Consider the following 21768-nt stretch of genomic DNA (forward strand, 5'->3'; position numbering starts at 1 on the left):
AAGACAGAGGGGGAGAGAAAGAAAGACACCTGCAGACCAGCTTCACCACTTATGAAGAGACTCCCCTATAGGTGGGGAGCTGGGGCTCGAACTGGCATCCTTACACTGGTCCTTGCGCTTTGTGCACCTGTGCTTAACCTGCTGCTCTGCCGCCCGACTCCCCAGGCCTGAAAGACTTTTGCACAGTTGTCATACTATCTCCCTAACTCTGGTTATAAATTCTTTTTTTATATTTAATATTTAATTAATTAATTGGAGACAGAAACTGAGAGAGGAAGGAGAAATAGGGAGAGAGAAAGAGAGACATCTGTAGTCTCCCTCCTGCCTCCCTCCTGCAGGTGGGGACGTGGGGCTTGAGCCTTGGTCCTTAGGCACTGTAATGTTTGCTCTCTGTTCTCATGACTGCCATGTGAAAAAATAGCTTTGAGTTTACGATGGTTGTCTTCCGTTAGGGAAGAATAGGAAAGATGACAATCTAGAACTTGGAGAATTAAATCCTTTGTGAGTACTTGTAAAGCTATCCGTAGCTAAATTCACCATAATAATTTTAGGTTTTCCATTGGTAGACTTGTGTGTGAGGAACCGAACCCTTGTCCATCTTTTGTAAATAGAATTTGGATTTATAGAAACATTAGTGTGCTTTTGTGATAAAAGTAAAATTTTACATATATTTTAAAATAAATCAGGCACAGATACTTGGAGTGATACTCCTTTCAGAATCAGGTCACATTTTTTCTACAGTGCAAACTTTTTACTAGTTGTAAAAAAGATGTCTGATCTGTAGGTCAGGTTTTTATAATTTTTACTCTATTGAATAACTGGCACTAACTTTTTCAGAATACTTTAGAAATTGGTGGGGATATATAACATAATGGCTTTGCAAAGAGACTCATGCCTGAGACTCCACAAAGTCCCAGGTTCAGTCCCCTTCCTCACCATAAGCCAGAGCTGAGCAGTGCTCTGGTAAAACAAAAACATAAAAAACAAAAAACAAGAATACTTTAAAAATCTTAGTGAATATATATTTTAAAGTGATATTTTATAGAAAGCTATAGTTACTAAAAACCTTTTTTTCCTCTTACTAAAGAAACAGATGTGTGATCCCCTTTGTAGACTTCCTTAAATATTTATTAATATTAGATAATAAGTTATTTTGAGAATCTAAACTTATCTTTCCATAGAAACTAAAATCCAAATGTTCTCCTTCTGATGTCATATGCTAAGTATAGAACAAACCACTGCTGGTGTCTGCTTTGGATCCCTTTTGCATTTGGATTTTCTTTTAGGGAACATTGCCATCTACCTATAATATAAACAAATCACTTATGAGAATCTGTTAAATAACTACTATGTGTTGACACCATAGGGAATAAAGAGGTGGATACAGTAAGGGTTTGACTGTAAAAAGCTTATAACCTGTATTTTTTTTTCTTTTAAAAATATTTCTTCTGTCCTGTAGTATTTCTATCTCTTCAGGTCTGTGGTAATTAATTCTGTCTGTAATTTTTTTTTTTAACTCTAAATTGTATCTCAAATTTATTACACTTTTTGAGAATTACAACATAACTATTATTTTTCAAATATCTTTTGTTTTCCTATCATTTTTATAGGTGACTCAGTCATTAATTCAAATTACATTTAAGTTTTATGAGTTTATTCACTTATTTAGGACTTATTTATTCATGGAGGAAGAGAAGCAGAGCATCACTCTGGCACATGTAACATTGGGTATCAAACTCAGGACCTCATTCTTGAGAGTCTTAGCACTGTTACTGCAAGTTTCAAATTAAGTACACATACACTTGTTTTCTTCACCTACTGTTCTTTCTCTCCTGCCCGCCCCATCCCCCATTCCTTTCCCTTTTTTCTGAACTCATATAACAGAAAGAGGGAAAGTCTACTAAAGGATATATGTATGTACACACGTGGTCCTTGAGTATATCTCTTCTCCAAATTGAATCTTTTTCTGGTGACCTTATTTTACTGACTCTTGTGCATGATTACCGAAACGAGATCATTGATTCATGTATAATAATTTTATTTTGCTACCTAGTAGTTATATTTTGCTGATTATAAATTTTGAGGATAATAATCTTTAATTTGCTTAAGCTTAGCATTGAAAGGAACATTAAGTCTATTGGACAATTAACCAATCTAACTGGAACAGAAGCCCTTTTTGTCATTTAGAACAGTTTTGGAGTTACAGAACAGTTGCAAAGCCAGTGTAAAGCCCATATATCCTTGTACCAAATTTCCTGTATTATCATTATCTTAAATTAACAGTGTATTGGTTAAAAATCAGCAAACCAATATTCATTTACTACCCTTAATGGAAAGTCCATAGTTTACTCAGATTTCCTTAGTTTTTTTTTTTCTTGAAATGTCATGTATTAATATAGTCAGTGCTACCATACTGGAAACATTTTTCACGTATGTTAGCACGCGGTGCTTTCTGCTTAAAAGCCTATTGTGTTCTGTTCTCCCATTTGGCTCTTTATGTTTTCAATTAAAAATTTGTTTTGTTTTGAGCAGAGGAGCGACATGATCTAAATTCTGTGTTTTTTAAAATTTTTTTTATATTTATTTATCTTCCCTTTTGTTGCCCTTGTTTTATTTGGTTGTTATTGTTGTTGTTATTGATGTCGTTGTTGTTGGATAGGACAGAGAGAAATGAAGAGAGGAGGGGAAGACAGAGAGGGGGAGAGAAAGATAGACACCTGCAGACCTGCTTCACTGCTTGTGAAGCGACTCCTCTGCAGGTGGGGAGCCGGGGGCTCAAACCAGGATCCTTACGCCGGTCCTTACACTTTGCACCACTTTAAATAGTATTTTTAAAAGAATGTTAAGGAGCCAGATGACGGCAGCTTGGTTGAGTGCACGTACTACAGTGAGCAAAGAGCCAGGTCAGTGACAATGAGGAAAGATAGTTTGTTTTTGAGTAAAAATCATGAAAGGTGGTGGGGTACCTGGTTGAGCACACACGTTTCCAGGCACTCGGACCTGGGTGCAGGCCCCCAGTTCCCACCTGTGGGGTAGAAGCTTTGCAAGCTGTGAAGCAGTGATGCAGGTATGCCTCAGTCTCTCTCCTCTAACTCCCATTCCCCTCTCAATTTTACTCTGCCCCAGCAAATAAAATTAAGACAATTTAAAAATGATCTAAAGCTCAAAAACCTGAAAAAAAAAGTGAAAAGATAAATAGAAGAAAAAAGATTCTCTGTGTATTCGTGAGTATGCTACATGGAAGAATTAGTAGTGAGTGTGCTCTGTACTTCTGAGAATGATCCAGAAGGTGCAAAGAAGTGGCTGATGTTAGGAGACAGCAGAGAGAACTGATGGGAACTGTGTGTAAGAGGTAGGGCGGAGTGAGATCTAGTGTACAAGTGAGGGGCGGCTCTTCTTTTAATGATTTTCAGTGTTTAACTTGACTGTTACTAGTAATATAAACTCTCCCATTATTGAGGTCAGTCTCCCTCTTCTCGAATCCTCTATGATATATTGTTGAGTTTTTTTCTTTTTTGGCACCTATCTTGCATTCGTGTGTATTGTAAATGGTATCTTTGTTTTCCACCTCTGCCTTCAGTAGGGGTTTGCTACTCATCAGGATCAGGATAGCTTAACAAAAAGAGTTTGTTAACAAACTACTGGCTGGAGAGATAGCATAATGATAGTGCAAAAGATTCTCATGTCTGAAATTCCGAGACCCTAGGTTTAATCCTCAGTACCACCACAAGCCAGAGCTGAGCAGTGTTCTGGCCTCTGTTCCTTCCTTCCTTTCATCCTTCCTTCCTTCCTTCCTTCCTTCCTTCCTTCCTTCCTTCCTTCCTTCCTTCCTTTTTCTTTTTCTCTCATTAAAGTAAAGTAAGATAAAACAAACAAAAAGGCAACTATTTTTGGGATTTATGAATGTCACCTGAATTTAAAATAGTATTTTACTAGATAGATGATAAATTGTAGATTGCTTAAAGTTGAGAGAGGCAGAATGCAGACTAGAATAGAGTGAAACCATCACTGTGATGATGAAAAGTAAACACCAATATAAAGAACCATAAAACAAAATACATTCTTAATCTAAAAAACAGAACAACTAAGAATGTTGTCAAGTGGTATATTACTAGCAGATTTTCTGCTTGGTGACAGCTTTCTATGTGGTCTCTTCAAGGTTGGATGCCCTTTTTCAGTGCATTAAGCAGCACATGTTTAGCTGACTAATAATCTTAATTCCATTTGTAACCCTAACTCTCCTCAAATGTAGCATGACATATTTACTGGTCCCTGTGATAAGGATGCAGACATGTCTGAGAGGTCATTGTCCTGTCTAATCTCCTATAAAGTTAGCTAGTAGGCATTTGGAACTTAAATATTGAAATACAGAAGGAAAGTAAATTCTTTTATAGACTTTTACTCAGTTCGTACACTGTGTTAGTCAGTCTTGCACACCCCAGGGCTACAAAGATACAATTCCTTCTTATTAGCTCTTGGTTAAAACGGATATAACCATAATAGATTATCTTAATATATTAAGGATCATAAAAAAGTAGGCACAAATTATATTGCATTATATATATTTTTCTTTTCTTACTTAATTTTTAAAATTAGTGACTTAGTATTCATTTACAAGTTTGTGAGGTAATAGAGACTAATTCCATACAGTTCTCACCACTAGAGTTCTCTGTCCCATCCTTGCGTTATACATTTTAATAATAGTTTACTACGAGAGCTGGCTTGCAAAAGACATTTTTGGTCCATTCACATATAATGACAAGAAATAAGTTGGTATCTCAAGGGACTGCAAATAGTGCCATGTGCCATGTAAAGGAGTGAGGACTACAGTTTAGTGCCACTAAGGCTGGGGCTCAGTGCCTGTTTGACAAATTCTCTGCTCCCAAACACCCCCCCTTCCTTTCTTTTTGTTGATAGAGATAGAAACTGAGAGAGGGGCTCTAGGAAGAGAGGAAGAGAGAAAGCTGCAGCGCTGCTTCACCATTAGTGAAGCTTCCTTCCTGCAGGTGGGGACTGGGCTTTGAACCTGGGTCCTTATGCATGGTAATGTGTGCGCACTACCACTACCCAGTCTGTCAATGATCAGGCGCCCCCCCCCCTTTACTGCCAAATTGTACTCCCCTACATCTACATGTTAGAAAGAACACTTAAATTTTTTTGTTAGCATGTATTGGAGAGAGCACAGTTGAATACATAGAAATTTACCAGGATGTCATATATCATACAGGATGTCATATAATAAAGAGATAAAAGGGTGGCAAAGGAGTGGAGAAGATTTAAGAGGTAATACATTTAAGAGTGGACTGGCGGGACTACATTGCACTTAGATACAGAAATGTGATGAGAGGAGGAGTCAAGATAACGGTTTTTGGTTTGGCAATTGTGTAGATGTTACTATTTTAAGTAATACAAGAAAATTAAGATTGAAGCAGTAACTGTACACCCCTTTAAGTCTCCACAGCTTCTTATGTATAAATCATTTATAGGCTTGAAGTTTTTTCCTCTCTACTGATAGCATCCTTGCACCCATGCTAGGAAAATAAAATCACTTTTGATTTCAAAGAAATTTGAAACTGAAACTGTATGACTTTTAACTTTACCTGGTGGCTATGATAAAAACTTAGGACTTTAAAAAAATTATATATATATATTTAAATTTTAAAAAAATTTTTGTTTTAATGAGAGATACAGAGAGGAAGATAGATGATAGAGAGATACAGAGAGGATGATAGGTAGGTAGGTAGGTAGGTAGGTAGGTAGGTAGGTAGATAGATAGATAGATAGATAGATAGAGACAGACCTATCTAGTACTGTTTAGCTCTGGATTATGATGGTTCTGGAGATTGAAACTGGGACATCAGGCATCAGAGTCTTTTTGAATAACTACTATGCTGTCTCCTCAGCCTGAAAATTTAGGACTCTTAACTGTTGTTAGATGTTTAATATAAAAGCAAACACAAACTTTTTTCTAGTACATTTTGACAAATCAATATTTGAAAGCCTTTTAATTTAGATATGTTTATTTGTATCAGAGGACATTAGCTCAAGAATTGATTATGATAAGTTACAGTGATCAGTTTAATTTTTTTTGTACTTATCATTGCCATTTAGTGTGTTTTTACATTTAAAGTGCATCTCATTTATTTATTTATTCCCTTTTGTTGCCCTTGTTGTTTTATTGTTGTAGTTATTATTGATGTCATCATTGTTGGATAGGACAGAGAGAAATGGAGAGAGGAAGGGAAGACAGAGGGGGAAAGATAGACACCTGCAGACCTGCTTCACCACCTGTGAAGTGACTCCCCTGCAGGTGGGGAGCCGGGAGCTCAAACTGGCATCCTTACACCAGTCCTTGCATTTTTGCAACCTGCACTTAACCTGCTGCGCTACCGCCCACCTCCTGGTAGGTTTAATTCTTACATATGTTATGAATGTGTACATTCAAACAGGTTCACAAATAACTTTATAAAAAGTTCATTTGTAAATTAATATCTTAATTTTAATAATTATTTTAGATATTCTTATTGCCCTTTAGACAAATGCTTCTGTTTATAGTCACTTCATATTAAGTACCTGCGCTTCAGCCATGATTATTGTGCTACCTCATTCTCACCATAGATTAGCTTTTTTTTTTTTTAATGCCACAAGAGGTAGGTATCTTATGAGAAAAATGAACCAAGAGATGTTGTCATCAATTTGGAAGAGACTGTATGCACATTTAATAAGCAGAGCTAAAAGTTAGATCAAGACAGTTTGGTCCTGTAGTCTGATTTTTAATAGTCTAATAAGTATTGAATTTTTCTAGAAGAAAATGATATTTTTCAGTTTTATTTTACCTAAATATAGGCTCAAAAATAAGTGTCACTATTTAGTGCCTTGCTTTTATTTCATTGACATTTTATGTATTTTTTGGTGCTGGGAACTGAACCCAAAGACTGATTAATGCAAAGCCTATAACCTGCCCCACTGCTCTAAATTCCTAGGCCCTAATTTTCAATTTAAATGATCAGCACTTGAATATGGGATGATGTCACTCAGACAGAAGTTGAGAAATAAGAATAGAAGGGGAAACACAAAGCAGAACTTGGCCTGGGTTTGGTGTATAGCATCAAAGTAAAGGACTCTGGGTGAGGGGTGGGGTTTCAGGTCCTATAGCATGATGGTGGAGGAGGACCCGGGTGGGGGGGGGGCTAAGTGTTATACAGAAGACTTAGAAATTTTACACATGTACCAACTGGAAACCATTCATCCCTCCAATAGAAAAGAAAAAAAATCAGCTCTTGATACAATTTTATTGATTTCAATACCTTTTGTAGTGTTTAATGACTTTTCTAATGTGTAACCTCCTATTAACTTCTTCATTATGAACAAAGGCTATCTAAGTGATCAATTTGCAGGAGATATTTGTCCAGGTAGAAATCTGAATTCTCCTATATAAATTGCCTAGAAAAAGCAAATACAGTGTCATCTTTTTAAAAACAGTAATGGCATGCTTATAATTTACCATTGTAGTAACTTGATTAGAGACTAATGGAAAAGGAACTAGTCCCAGTAACTTCAGTTAGTGTCATTGGAAAAATACTTGTGTGAGAACATTGTCATCTGAAGTAGTATGTACTTAGTAAATATGAACTATCAAGTCACAGACTTTTTTTAAATTTCTCATAACAATTCTATGAGTTAAGAATTTACTATTGTAATTCCACAGACAGAAATATAGGCTTGGCTCAATTAAATAACCCATGATAAGTCACAAAGCTACAACCAGAATTCTGACCAGACCTTTCTTACCACAGTACTTGGGTTCTTCACTAGTAGACAAGATGGGAGTAACCCAGAGCTGATGGTGGAGCTGTACTTTCAGTTGCAGGACATTTTCATGAAAAATGTAACCTGCCAAATAGTTCCGATCCTAATAGTGTTTTGCTTCTCCAAGTGTGTATTTTTTTTTTTTTATCCAATCATGCCAGTTAAAATGTGGCTGCTTCAGTGCTAGCAGCCTGCTCTTTTAAGATTTATGATATCTCTATGCAATATGTAGAATTAAAAAGCTGTTAGTGCTTTTTTAATTGAGATCTTTCTTATATTCAAGTAAGATGTTGGTGGAAATGAGAATGATAGAATTAAGTTTTATGTACTCAAGTAGGGAATTGTGACAATTCCAGTTAAAGGGCTATATAGTAAAGATAGTGATGGATTTTAAGGGCCAGGTCACTGTTGCAACCATATACATAGACGCATACAGAAGACAGTCATAGACCATAAGGAAATAAGAGCACTACTGTGATTTCAGTAAATATACAAAAACAAACAAACAACAACAAAAAAAAACCCAGTCTGGATCTGTCATATTTGCCAACTTCTCTCTCTCTTTTTAAAAAATATTTTTATATTTATTTATTTATTCCCTTTTGCTGCCCTTGTTGTTCTGTTGTTGTAGTTCTTATTGTAGTTATTAATGTCGTTGTTAGATAGGACAGAGAGAAATGGAGAGAGGAGGGGAAGACAGAGAGAGGGAGAGAAAGACAGACACCTGCAGACCTGCTTCACTGCTTGTGAAGCGACTCCCCTGCAGATGAGGAGCCGGGGGCTCGAACCGGGATCCTTACACCGGTCCTTGGGCTTAACCTGCTGTGCTACCACCCGACTTCTGCCAACTTCCCTTTTTTAAAACTCACTCATATAATTTATGCAGCTAAAAGATAACATTTATTTATGATGATGCATTGTTTTTATAGAACAGAAGTTTTTATTGATTATACTTGCAAGAAATGTCTTTAATGATTTACATAGTAAAACTATTAGAGGAGAATAGAAATAGTATTTTAAATAAAGAATGTTTACTCAGAAATAAACCCGAAAGGACAAACTTCAACATGATCAATTGAATTCATAAGCTCATAAATTATTTGGCTATAAGTATTTATTTAGAGAGTAATTATTAACTAACTTTTTAGGGTTAACTTAATTTTTTATTATAAGACAAATCTGCTGTTTAAAGTTTTCACTCAAAATTCCTATAAATCTGTTTTCCTTTATCATAAACCTGGAAGAACTACTATAAAAAGATAGAACACAGAATTCAGTAATGTTTATTTTATTTAAATTTATTTTGATAAGTATTATCAGTATATAGACGTACGTCAAGTTTTATTTTGTAAATATATGCAGTTGAATTGTAGGTTCAGAATTGGAATAGAATTTTCAACATTAGCAGACTTGAGCCTAAAACAATGCTTTCTGGTGCCACAAAACCTTATTCAGTCTAAGTTACTTGGTATTGACTAGTGTGGTACACGGAGTATTATATCTAATAGCTACAGTTTGTTCTTACTCTCAGAGATTCGTCAGCGAACTGCCGCTCAAAGAAACCTTTCTTCATCACCTGCAAGCTTTAGCCAGGGCCCTCCTTCACAAGTTCCAGGATCTCCTGTGCCACCAAAGGATTCTTCAGCCCCTGGTGGACCACCAGAAAGATGTGTTACTCCAGCCGTATCATCAAATGTGTTACCAAGACGTCTTGGATCCCCTGCTACTTCAGTGCCTGGAATGGGTAAACAGAGCACTTAATGTTATTTACAGTTTATATTGTTTTCTCTGGTTACCAATAAAACGGGTCATTTTCAGACAGTATGGAAATGGCATTTCATTTGGAAATAGCAGAGCAGTTATCTGATTAAGCAGGAGTTCCATTTCCAATTAGCCATAACTCTTTACAGCTGGCACCTTGTGAGACTGAAACCTATTTCTTGAGCTCATTTAGCTGTTATAGCTTCTTTGTTGAAATGGCAATAAAATTTTGTAGTATTTCGTACTCAACAGTATAGCATCTACTTTTATATTTGGCTTGGAGTGAACCCAGATTTTTATAAAGTGTGGATAGGGAAGAACAGCTTTGGAATATATTCATGCTTCCCCCCAAAAAAACTATATATATATTGATAACAATAGCATATTATCAGGAAGACTTTCTTTTTTTTAGTTAAATATTTATTCCCTTTTGATGCCCTTGCTGTTTTTTTTATTGTTTAGCTATTATTGTTATTGATGTCATCGTTGTTGGATAGGACAGAGAGAAATGGAGAGAGGAGGGCAAGACAGAGAGGAGGAGAGAAAGATAGACACCTGCAGACCTGCTTCACCACTTGTGAAGCGATTCCCCTGCTGGTGGGGAGCCGGGGCCAAACCAGGATCCTTCTGCTGGTCCTTGCGCTTTGCGCCACCTGCGCTTAACCTGCTGCGCTACCGCCCAGTGACTCCCTATCAAGAAGACTTTCTTTCACTGTGTTGTACAATACTACTACTACTAATTATTGTTGCCGTAACTAAGGCATCACTTCTCACTTGTGTTATCATGTTAGCCTTGCCTTGGCTTACCCCACCTTCCTCCCCCTCCCCCCTTCCTCTTCCTTTTTTTTTGTTTTTTTCCCTCCTCTGCCAGAACATTGTTCAGCTCTGGCTTATGGTGGTGGTTGTGGGGGCCATTGAACCTGGGACTTCGGAGCCTCAGTCATGAGAGTCTCTTTGCATAACCGTTAAGCTATCTACCCCCTTTTTCTAAGTTTTAGAATCTTAGTGTGTCCTGATACTTTAGCATAAAATTGCTTAGTTAGCATACTGTCTTTACTACTGTTTCATTTCTTTGAATTTCCTTTTTCTTCACTACGATTAACTTTTTTTTTTAAATTGCCATTTTCTTCCTAAGTTTACTTTTTATTGGGAAAATTGTCTCAAGGTTACAATGCCACCCCTCTTCCAAATATGTGCCAATGAACCTAACTGATGGCCAAACTGTCTAATACTCTGGGTTCAGTCTCTCTCAGTCTCTCTCATAAAAGTAAAAAAACATTTACAAAGTGTTACTATAATAACGTATGCTTTGTTTTTAAAATAGCCTAATTTTAGAGAACTACTAATTTATAATAAGGAGTATTGACCAGAAATGAACTGTGTACAAACTTTAACTTTTAAAATAGTTATTGAAAAATGGAACTTGGCATAAGAATATTATTTATGGCAGCCATATGCTTTGCAAAAGCAAACAAGATAAAGGTGGTTATAAATTATTTGTTTTCTCCTCATTATCTGATTGATTTGAGCTGCTCCCCTTTAACTATTTAAAGTGCTTAGTTTTTTATTTTATTTTTTAAAATTTTATTTGTATTTTAACAATGATTGACAAGATTGTGGGATTAGAAGGGTACGATTCCATACAGTTCTCACCACATAGAGATCTTTTTTTGTGTGTGAGAATGTATGAATTGAATACATTTGTTTGCCTTTTGTTTATTTCAAAAAAGAGATTTATTTATTCATTGTGTGTATGAGAGAGAAGAGGCAAGTGTCAGTGAACCAGAGAGGATCACTCTGATATATCTGACTCAGAACTTTGTTTGACAGTCCGACATTAGCCACCATGTCACTTCCCAGGTGGCAGGACTAACTACTTTTTAAAGAAATGAAATCCAGCAAATTATCTAAGGTCCGAAGAGCTGTATTGTATGTGTAAAAGAATAGAGTTATAGAAGGAACAGTGGCTTAAATTTTGTGATCATGTAAACATAACACTTTAACTGAAGTTTTCAATTAATTTTTTTTTATTTAAGAAAGGAGACATTAACAAAACCATAGAATAAGAGGGGTATAATTCTGCACAATTCCCATAACCTGACCTCCACATGTAAGAAGCTATTTGTATTAGAATGTACATTACCAGAAATATGAATGAGGTGATTTCTAATAAAATTAATAATTCATTTTTTCAGTATGTCATATTTGTGGAAGAGAATCAATTTAATGTGTATCACCACAGGGCTCCCATATGTTTGAAAATTAATAACCAGCAGGTTCTTGATCATTTGCCAAGCTGTGTAAAAATGACCAGTATCCCTGCAATGATTATTTTTGATGTTTGTATTAATTACAGTTATCTGTAATGGAATGAATATGAAGATGCATTATCTTTAAAGTTATTAATATTTAAGATATTTTTATGAACTCTGATAGTCTTATCCTGTCCTTATGGACATTTAAAATTTAAACATGGAGAAATAAGATATAACAGCAAATTTTAAGTTAGCTTAAATGCTTTCAAAACTTTATTTGGCATACTTACTCAAGTTTGAAATTTGATATTGAGAGATAACAGTGATTACAGCTCTGCTTATTTTTTAATAGCAATGACTGTTAGTACAGGCAGACAACTTTTATTTAGTAAAATCTGGAAACTGTCCTTTATTTGTAATATGAGGAATTTACTCTAGAATCTAAATTTCATTTACTAATAGTTGTTATTTTCACACCAGTTGCCCTTTTCCAGTTGATAATAACCCTTTAGGTTTGTGATTATTTACATAGCAAATCTTTTCCTTTCTCTCCTCCTCCTCCTCTTCTTTTTTGTTTACCTTGATGATATTACTATAGCATTTCTACCCTAAAGCCTTTCTTTCTAGATTTACTTGTTAATAAAAGAGGAGGTGGAGGGTGGTGTTGATAGATAGTGGGGAGGGAGTGGGGGAGAGAGGGAAAGAGAGAGAGGGAGAGAGAAGAGAGAGAGCGAGAGAGAGAGAGTAAGAGAGAGAGGGAGGGAGGGAGGGAGGAATGGAGGGAGAGGGAGAGAGAGAGAGAGAGAGAGATCAGGAACCAGAGAAAACCAGATTATCATTCTGGCATCAGTGATGCCAGGGATCAAACTCAAATTCACATGCTTGAATTTCCCGTGTTCTATCACCAAACCACCTCCCTGGCTGCTCTAAAGTAATTTTTTTGTTTGTTTGTTTTTGTTTTAAAGACTTAAAGGGGTTTTGAATCAGCCGTCTTAAAAATTCTTGCATTCTAAGACTTGTTCCAACAAAGCACCATCCCTAACTAAATTCCAGATTCTCCTTCTACCCTCCACCTTCATCTGTGTTTGTTGGTATTGCCTAATTTATTATATGAGCACAATATATATAGTGCCACTATTTAAATCTTTTGTTTTTCTCAGCAGTGTTTTGTATTTAGTTTTAGGTTTTACTTGGTCTTTTTGTTGTTGTTAATTGTGCATCTAATCATTTCACATTTTTATCTTATTGTCAGTGGCATTATTTTATTGGCTATTTCCAACTATGCATTTAATGTATGTATGTAAACATAGTCAACTTATATATCAATCTTATGCCCTGAAACCTTGTTAGATTCAATCACTAGTCTTAGTAGTTTTTTTTTTAATATTTATTTTATTTATTCCCTTTTGTTGCCCTTGTTGTTTTATTGTTGTAGTTATTATTGTTGTTGTCGTTGTTGGATAGGACAGAGAGAAATGGAGAGAGGAGGGGAAGACAGAGAGGAGGAGAGAAAGCTAGACACCTGCAGACCTGCTTCACCGCTTGTGAAGCGACTCCCCTGCAGGTGGGGAGCCGGGGTTCGAACTGGGATCCTTATGCTAGTCCTTGTGCTTTGCGCCACCTGCGCTTAACCCGCTGCGCTACAGCCCGACTCCGTCTTAGTAGTTTTTAATGATAGATTCAGATGTGCAAGGATCAAGGTTCAAGCCCCCCCCCCCCACCTGTAGAGGGTTCCACAAGCAGTGAAGCAGGTCTTCAGGTGTTTATCTTTCTCTCTCCCTCTCTATTTCCCCCTTCTCCTCAATTCCTCTCTATTCTATCCAATAAAATAGAAAAGGAAAAAATAGCCAACAGGAGTGATGGATTCATAGTGCCAGTATGGAGCCCCAGCAATAACCTTGGTGGCATTTAAAAAAATTATATATTTTGTATTATTTTCTACATAGACTACAATAGCCCTGGTGGCAATAAAAAGTCAGCTTCTACAGAACCCCAACAAAGTTGGACTTAATAGGCTATGTTAGTGAGTCAGAATAGTACATATTTAAACATTATTTGTAGTATAGTTTTACTTACTTACTTAATTTATATGAAGGACAGAGAGGGAAAGAGAAGGAGGGGCAGATAGTATAATCGTTATGCTAAAAGACTCATGCCTGAGGGCTCTGAAGTTCAGTCCCCCACACCACCATAAGCTAGAGCTGATCAGTGCTCTGGTTAAAAAAATTAAAAAATATATGAAAAAAATAACAAGGTGACTGGAATGATAGCTACCTTACAGTTCCTCTGAATAAATAGAGGCCAAGCCCAACCCTGTAGAGCAGAGTTACTATGTAGGATAGAGCATTGTAACATGGTCATAGCAACCCAAATAAAATCCGGAATTATTAGATGGGGAGAGAGAGAGAGAACACCAGAGAGTCACTGCCATGTGCAAGGCTAGGATCCAACTTGAGACCTGATGCTTGAAAGTCTAACACTTCAACCACTACACCACCTACGAGGTTGCAGTAGTGCTATTATTCCAAAGAAAGTTTGAATGCTCTACAGAAATATGTAAAAATCAGTGTTAACCTGATTTTGTTAAAAATTTTTTTTGCAGGTTCTGATGAGCATAGTTCTTGTAAGTAATTTGAAATATAAATGTATTATATTTAATTTTCATATCTGTGTATCTATTTACCAGGTCTTCATCCTCCAGGTCCACCTTTAGCAAGACCTATTCTTCCCCGAGAAAGAGGCGCTGTGGATAGAATTGTGGAGTATTTAGTCGGCGATGGTCCGCAGAACAGGTAATGCTTACTTAAGTGATAGCTAAATGGAAAGGAAATTATTGATCAGGGTATGTGTGTGTGTTCATGCACTAGATGTACATTTTTTATTTTATTTTATTTTATTTTATTTATTTATTCCCTTTTATTGCCCTTGTTGTTTTATTGTTGTAGTAATTATTGTTGTCGTAGTTGTTGGATAGGACAGAGAGAAATGGAGAGAGGTGGAGAAGACAGAGAGGGGGAGAGAAAGATAGACACCTGCAGACCTACTTCACCGCTTGTGAAGCGACTCCCCTGCAGGTGGGGAGTCAGGGCTCGAACCGGGATCCTTATGCCGGTCCTTGTGCTTTGCGCCACCTGCGCTTAACCTGCTGTGCTACAGCCCGACTCCCTAGATGTACATTTTTGTGGCTCTTATTTCCTGATTACGAAACACTGTGTGTCTCACTTATGTGTTAGAGTATCCAAACCAAGAACGAGGAGACTGAATAAAGTAGTTTCGGTAATGTACCGAAAACGTTGCCTATAATAGAAAGTTTGTGATACTCTACTGTATGGCTATTTTTAGAGAAATGGAATAATTTACTTGAAACTTTTAAACTTAAAGGGCTAAAAAATACTGAAACTTTGATAGATTGGAAGCAGTGGAGTTTTATTAGTACTAAATGTGGTGATGATAGTGATTTAAATAGCAGACAATAATTTTACATGTACATGGCAATATTTTCTGCTAGTACTTCAATGAAATGATTATGATTTTATAAGAATTATAGATTATTTTATAATTATTTTATTTATCCTTATAGTATAGGAAGAGAAATATGTGAACAGAATAATAGTTCACATAGATATAAATTATTATAGTACAATAGATTTTGGCAAGATCAATGATTAATATTATTACTTTAATGAAAGTAATAAGACTTGTTGTTAATATAATAAATTATATATTATTCCAAATAGACTTGTTTGGTAGAACCAAGTTTTTTTTTTTTTTAATACATACACAGAGAATAGAGAAAGTATATAAATAGAAAATTAGAAAAATGTTTAGCTGTAGCTGAGATAGATCTAAGAATCATGACCTATAAAAATTAATCTTTGTACTTTACTAAAAAATTAAATATACTTATTTACTGTGAGACTACTGAGATATTTTAATAGTATTTCTTCTGAGTTTCTAAGATTTCCCATATTTGCTTGTCTTATCTGACCATGGATTTGGAATCTCTCTTCAGGAATATATATTTAAACAATGGAATTTAATTGTTTTAATATCAAATGGTTATTTTATTTATAACCTAGTAGTGATGTTGGGCTGTTGGAAAAGTCATAACACATTTTTGCATAGAATATCATAAAAATACATCATGATTTTTGCAACAACCCAATATATTCATATGACTGTTATCTAGTGTACTTTTAATCTGTTGTATAAATTATACCTTTAAATGATTGAAATTTGAAATTTACCTGTTAATTTTAAAGCTGTTAGCTACTAAGTAGCATTTAATCTGCTAAGACATAATTGGTTGTGTTGAAATATAAATTTTCTGTGATGGTTAAAGTACCTTCCCCTGTGAACTTTCACTGCATTTATAGCTAAGCTGTTCTCTCCCTGGTCCTCCCTCCCTCCCTCCAACCTTTCTTCTATCCCTTCTTTTTGCCCCTCCCTCCTTCCCTCCCTCCCTTCCTTCCTTTTTTAGGTATGCCCTTATATGTCAGCAATGCTTTTCTCATAATGGCATGGCATTGAAGGAAGAATTTGAATACATTGGTAAGAATTATTGACACCTAGATTTAAATATTTAACTCAAATATCTCATTCTATGCTAATCCCTATGCAATGTCATTTATTTAAGGTTCTCCGTATATATAGATATAAAGCCCACCCCCACCCACCACATACACACTTATATGTATTCATGCACATGGTTCTCATAGCAGGATAGACTATTCTGGTTTCTTCCTCACGGTGTTAGTTGTCCTCATACTTCTTTATGCATCAGAAGAATCACCAGAGGAACTAAAAATTAGAATGGCTGGGAATTGTATATAGATACAGGATCTGTTTTAATGATAAGGAGTGGGCCATCTGCATCTTCCTGAAAGTTATTCAGATGATTCTGTAGTGTGACCATTATTCAAAGCTACTATACTAAATTATACTTCTCAAATATGACAGACTAAATTTTGTTAGACAATGATTGAGTTTATGCATTGAAAATACCTTAGGATTCTGGTGATTCAAAATATAATTTCTATTAAATATTATTAGATCATAATTAATGGTTTTGATATTATTTATCCTACTATTTATTTATTTGCATTACAGCTAATATTCCTAATAAACTAGAAATTATGGTTTAAAGTTAGCTTGGTTAGAAAAACCTAGTATATTAAAACCACATATAAATTTCATAAGGAATAAATGACTTTTGAAAGTTTCTTTGACTGTATATAAATTATATTTGAGAGTTACCTGACTAGTCTTTGATTTTTCTTTGGTTTGTGGCTTTATTTAATTTTACATATTCCCTACAGCTTTTCGGTGTGCCTATTGTTTTTTCTTGAATCCTGCAAGAAAAACCAGACCCCAGGCTCCAAGACTTCCAGAATTTAGTTTTGAGAAGAGACAAGTTGTAGAATGCTCAAGTTCAGTGGACTTAACCTCAGAAACTGTGGTTTCATCAGAGAACCAAGTCAGTGAAGGTATGGACATATTAATTGAAACAGCTTGTGCCTTAAGAGTTTGCTATTTAACAGTGAAAGCATAGTGCTTTTGGATAAGAAAAGTTCAGTCTATCAAACTTTGCAGCATGCCTCTGCCGACTTTGCTGTGGCGCTGTAGCCTTGAGTGATTGGTGTGATGCTTCATTTTTAAAGTGCAGGTTATATTAAGTGCAGTGTTTAGTAACAGCTTGATAAACATTGTTTATGGAGTGACCTCTCCTGTTATAATTGTTAGGAAATTTGACTGGCTGTATTTTCATGGAATCTTTTCTTTTTTTCTTACAATTTACTTAAATGAAACAGATTACGAAAAGTATGAAATAACTACTTAAGGCATAAAATTCTCATAATGTTTGTAGTGTATATTGATAAGACAAATAAATTTGGTCCTACCAGTTGAGTTGACATCAATTACCATAAAGCAGGAAACATTGGAGTTAGAAAGTTATCCTTATATTCTTTGAATGACAATGTTCATAGGACTTTGACACAATTTATACTCATGAGATTAGCACTGTCCACGTATACCTTTGGTATAAAGCAACTTTATTTTAGGAAATCAGATTGGAATTTAGACTCAACTTTCAGTTCTCTCTTGAGATTTCTTGGAAGTTTCATGGAAAAAAAAATGGAAAAGATGAAATGGAAGATATAACTGTTAATTGTGAACTCTTGTTTTTAATATTAAGTCAGGAACTATTTGTGAAGCAACTCTGAATTATGGTGATGGCTAAATTAATTATAAGACAGACTGATATTCTAGTATTGTCTGGACAGGAAAAAAACCCACATTGAAAGATTAGTTCACATAGCAGTCAGTACTCATGTTTCTATTATAGTTTCTAAAAATTATGCATATGTACTTCTTTATAAAGACATTGAATATTAAAAAAAATTAACCAAGAAAAATATCTGATGCAGTGAGTTTTTCAGATAGCAGAAATTTAATGAATGCTTATCTTTTTTTTTTTTTCCTTTGAAGAGTGAACTTAAAGTATGTGTTGACTTGGGGTTGGGCATGACTTTTGGCTTACTAACAAATATCAAAATGAATTTAAATACAGATAGCCATGACAGGAGGCCTGCATACTTCCAATACTGAATCAATCTATTCATCTTCGCCAAGTTTACAGCATCAACTCCAAACATAGTATCAGAAACTTTTGTTTTTTTGTTTTTGCTTAAATCGGGCTCTGAGCTGCATGTGATCACATGTAAAACATCTGCCTTGCCATTGCAATCTCTTGGAACTGGAAATTAAAGAATTTGATATTGAAGATGCCTAGAGGAAAAATTGAAGTCCTTTCCATAAGTAAACCTTAGTTATGAAAGCTAAAGTGAATATTTGAAAGCCAATAATTGGAACCAAAAAAAAAAAAAAAGGAAATTAAAAAACACAAGCGGAGAAGTCAGCCAAGTAAACAAAAATATTGACATTGAGTCCCATGCTTTTGTCTTCTGTTAAGGGAGCGATGGACAGTTAGGAAACAGCACCCAGCTATACCTTTCCTTCTCATCTAATCTAGGAGCAGTAATTCCCCAGATGTCACATTTTCTGTCTGAAATCTCCGGAACGAAGTCTAACTGGCTCAAACTCAACCTTAATAAGGTAATGTTGATAGGTGAAGACAGAATTTGAGGCAGGGTCTGACAATTGTTAGCAATAAAGATTGAAGCAACAATTTCATTTGGTTAAAATAATTACTACAGTGATAATTTTTCATAAATCTCTTTTGATTCACCAAATGATTCTAAGCACCTTTCACTTCTTTGACTCATTAGAAGACTGAACTTTTCCTCCAAGACTGGTGACTCACCACTGTGATACACACTTTTCAATTCAATTCAAGACTGGTGACTCACCACTGTGATGCACGCTTTTCAATTCAAGCTGAACTCTGGAAGTTTTTCTTATGAACAGATGAAGTTGTATTTGTTTTAAATGCTGGTGGCATACCTTATTATTAAACTGAACTATTGAGTAAGACTATATCTTCTCAACCATCTACAATGTAAAGAGGATTTAGAGTTTTGTTTCTACATTCTTGATGTAGAAATTTGAGCTCTGAAAAATATACCTTCCCTACTTTAAAATGCTCATATTTTTAAAAGTATTGAAACAGGGAGTTGGGTGGTAGCACAGCAAGTTAAGCACATGTGGCGCAAAGCGCAAGGACCTGCAGAAGATCCTGGTTCAAGCCTCCAGATCCCCACCTGCAGGGGAGTCGCTTCACAGCCAGTGAAGCAGGTCTGCAGGTGTCTTATCTTTCTCTCCCCCTCTCTGTCTTCTCTTCCTCTGTCCATTTCTCTCTGTCCTAACGACAACAACAATAAAACAACAAAGGCAACAAAAGGAAATAAATGAATAAATATTTTAAAGATTTACTTAAAAAAAAAAGTATTGAAACAGCTCCTTGATAACAGCAAGAACCACAGCAATGGGACTATTGAACTTGCAGCTGGAACCAAAGGTAACTTTCTTCCACTGGAATTTTTCTCTCAACAAATGCAGTTACCATTTATATGAATAATCTAAAATAGAAGAAGCCTTTTCCTTTTCAATCTGTAACGCAAGACTTTGAAAAGTTAAGTTTTATCTTGATTCTACTACTGGAAGATTTTGCTTTTAGAATGAGACGCAAGGCTATTGGAAGTTTTGGACCACTCTTTAGAGCAAACAGCATGTGAAATCTTGGAAAAACGTTCATCAAAGAAGGCCTAGGAGAAATTTCTCCCATTAATTACTCACTTGAATTCCTCTCCTCTCCCTTCCCCTTCCCTCCTCTCGACTCCCCTCCCTCTCTTCTCTCTTTCCCTCGCCTCCCTCTCCCCTCCCTCTTTTCTCCCTTTCTCTCCCCTCCCTTTTTTCTCTCTCCCCTCCCCTCCCCATCTCTTCTCCGTCTCCTCTCCCCTCCCCTCCCCTCCAGTCTCTTCTCCTTTCTCCCTCTCTCCCTCTCTCTTTAATTCTTGTTTTTAAAGAACCATCTGTCTTAATAGAATATTAGAGAAACAAGAAATTAGCACTTTTATGAGCATTACTAAATAAATATTCTATGCCAAAGCAATGAACTGTTTTTAGGAGCCCATGTTTGTTTCTATGGTTAAATGAATGGCACAGTAATGCTTGAATTTCTACTAGTCTATATTAAACTGGTTTTCAGCTTGACTTTCTCTAATTTGCTTTCCTAAATAACTGATACACTGCAGTCTTTGTTAGATATGGTAATATTGCAAGATTTCTATATTATTGGTATACTAGTAGAGTGATTTTAGACTAGCGTGTTTTAAATTTTTTTTATTTCCCCCCCCAAAAAATTACTTTATTGTGGTAAGTTATTAATGGTTTACAATAAAGTTGTTGACACACTTCTTATCTCTGTGATAGGTGTCTGCAAAACACTCTCCCTACCCCCAATTTAGGTGTTGTTTTGTTGTTTTCGACGGGTTATGTTGTTTTCGCCGGGCTGGCTTCACGGGCGGGTAACAGACGACCAGGGGACTCATGGTTGAGCTGTAGGCAGTATCTCTTTATTCATGCAGGACGCAGCACAATCTAAGACGAGCTAAGTTAAACTCAAAGTACAGTACCGTAAAACTCACAATGCTGTCTTTATATATACTTGCCAAGTAAGGCGGAAACAGGATGTGACATAGAGAGGGTGGAGAGAAAAGTGACTGGTGAAAATCAGAGTGTGACAAAAAGGGGGCAGATTAGGCGAGAATCCTATCACTGAACCACAAATGCCCTGGAGGGAGGGTGGAACTTGTTAACAGTGGTTATGTAAATAGAATGAAGTGGTTATGTAAATAGAATAGTGTTAAGCAGGGGGGATTTAAACCAAATGAAACAGAAGGGGTCTCATGCATACCAACATTGTTTTTTTTTCTTCTTCCTTTTCTGAAGCACTGCTCAGCCCTAGTTTATGGTGGTGTGAGGAATTAAACCTGAGACCTTGGACGCTTGGGCATTAGTCTGTTTTGCATTATCATTGTGCTGTCTTCCCCACACCCAGTATAGTTTCTTTCCCACCATGCACCAGGAGCCCAATACTCTCTCCGCCCCTTTTCTTCTTTCCCAGAATCCTTTGTTTTGGTGCTATACACCACACCCAGTTCAAGTTTCACTTTGTGTTTTCCTGTTTTGTCCTTGTTGAAGTTCTACCTGTGTGAGAAATTACCTGGTATTCTTGTTTCTCTTTTTGGCTTATCACATCTGGGAGTTGAGTGACCTTGGAGATAGATCAGGCATTGGATTCTCAAGCATGAGGTTGCAAGTTCAATTCCTGGCATTGCATATGTTGGAGAGCTGCTCCTTCTCCCTTCCCTAATTAATCAGTCAATAAATTTTAGATTTGTTAGCAAGGAAATAAAATTGTTATTTTATAAAGCAATAATACCTAGAAGTCTAAATAAATTGACTAACATACTAGCAAGTT

At 35.9% G+C, this 21768-nt stretch overlaps 1 protein-coding gene across 7 annotated transcripts in view; it reads left to right on the plus strand.

Annotated features, from left to right (window-relative positions):
* LNPK (lunapark, ER junction formation factor) overlaps nucleotides 1-21768 on the plus strand; it is a 67040-nt gene that overhangs the window by 37356 nt on the left and 7916 nt on the right. For 5 of the 7 annotated variants that reach the window (XM_060177666.1, XM_007524684.3, XM_060177665.1 and 2 more), the window contains 4 exons: nucleotides 9341-9553; nucleotides 14512-14617; nucleotides 16306-16376; nucleotides 17144-17311. In XM_060177666.1, coding sequence (XP_060033649.1) covers nucleotides 9341-9553; nucleotides 14512-14617; nucleotides 16306-16376; nucleotides 17144-17311 — 558 coding nt within the window. Of the gene's footprint in view, nucleotides 1-9340; nucleotides 9554-14511; nucleotides 14618-16305; nucleotides 16377-17143; nucleotides 17312-18858; nucleotides 18942-21768 lie in introns of all 7 variants that reach the window. The other 2 variants (XM_060177670.1, XM_060177668.1) reach the window with 2 other exon arrangements.

The sequence above is a fragment of the Erinaceus europaeus genome, chromosome 18 (genome assembly GCF_950295315.1).
Source record: "Erinaceus europaeus chromosome 18, mEriEur2.1, whole genome shotgun sequence".
Classification (NCBI taxonomy): Eukaryota; Metazoa; Chordata; class Mammalia; order Eulipotyphla; family Erinaceidae; genus Erinaceus; species Erinaceus europaeus.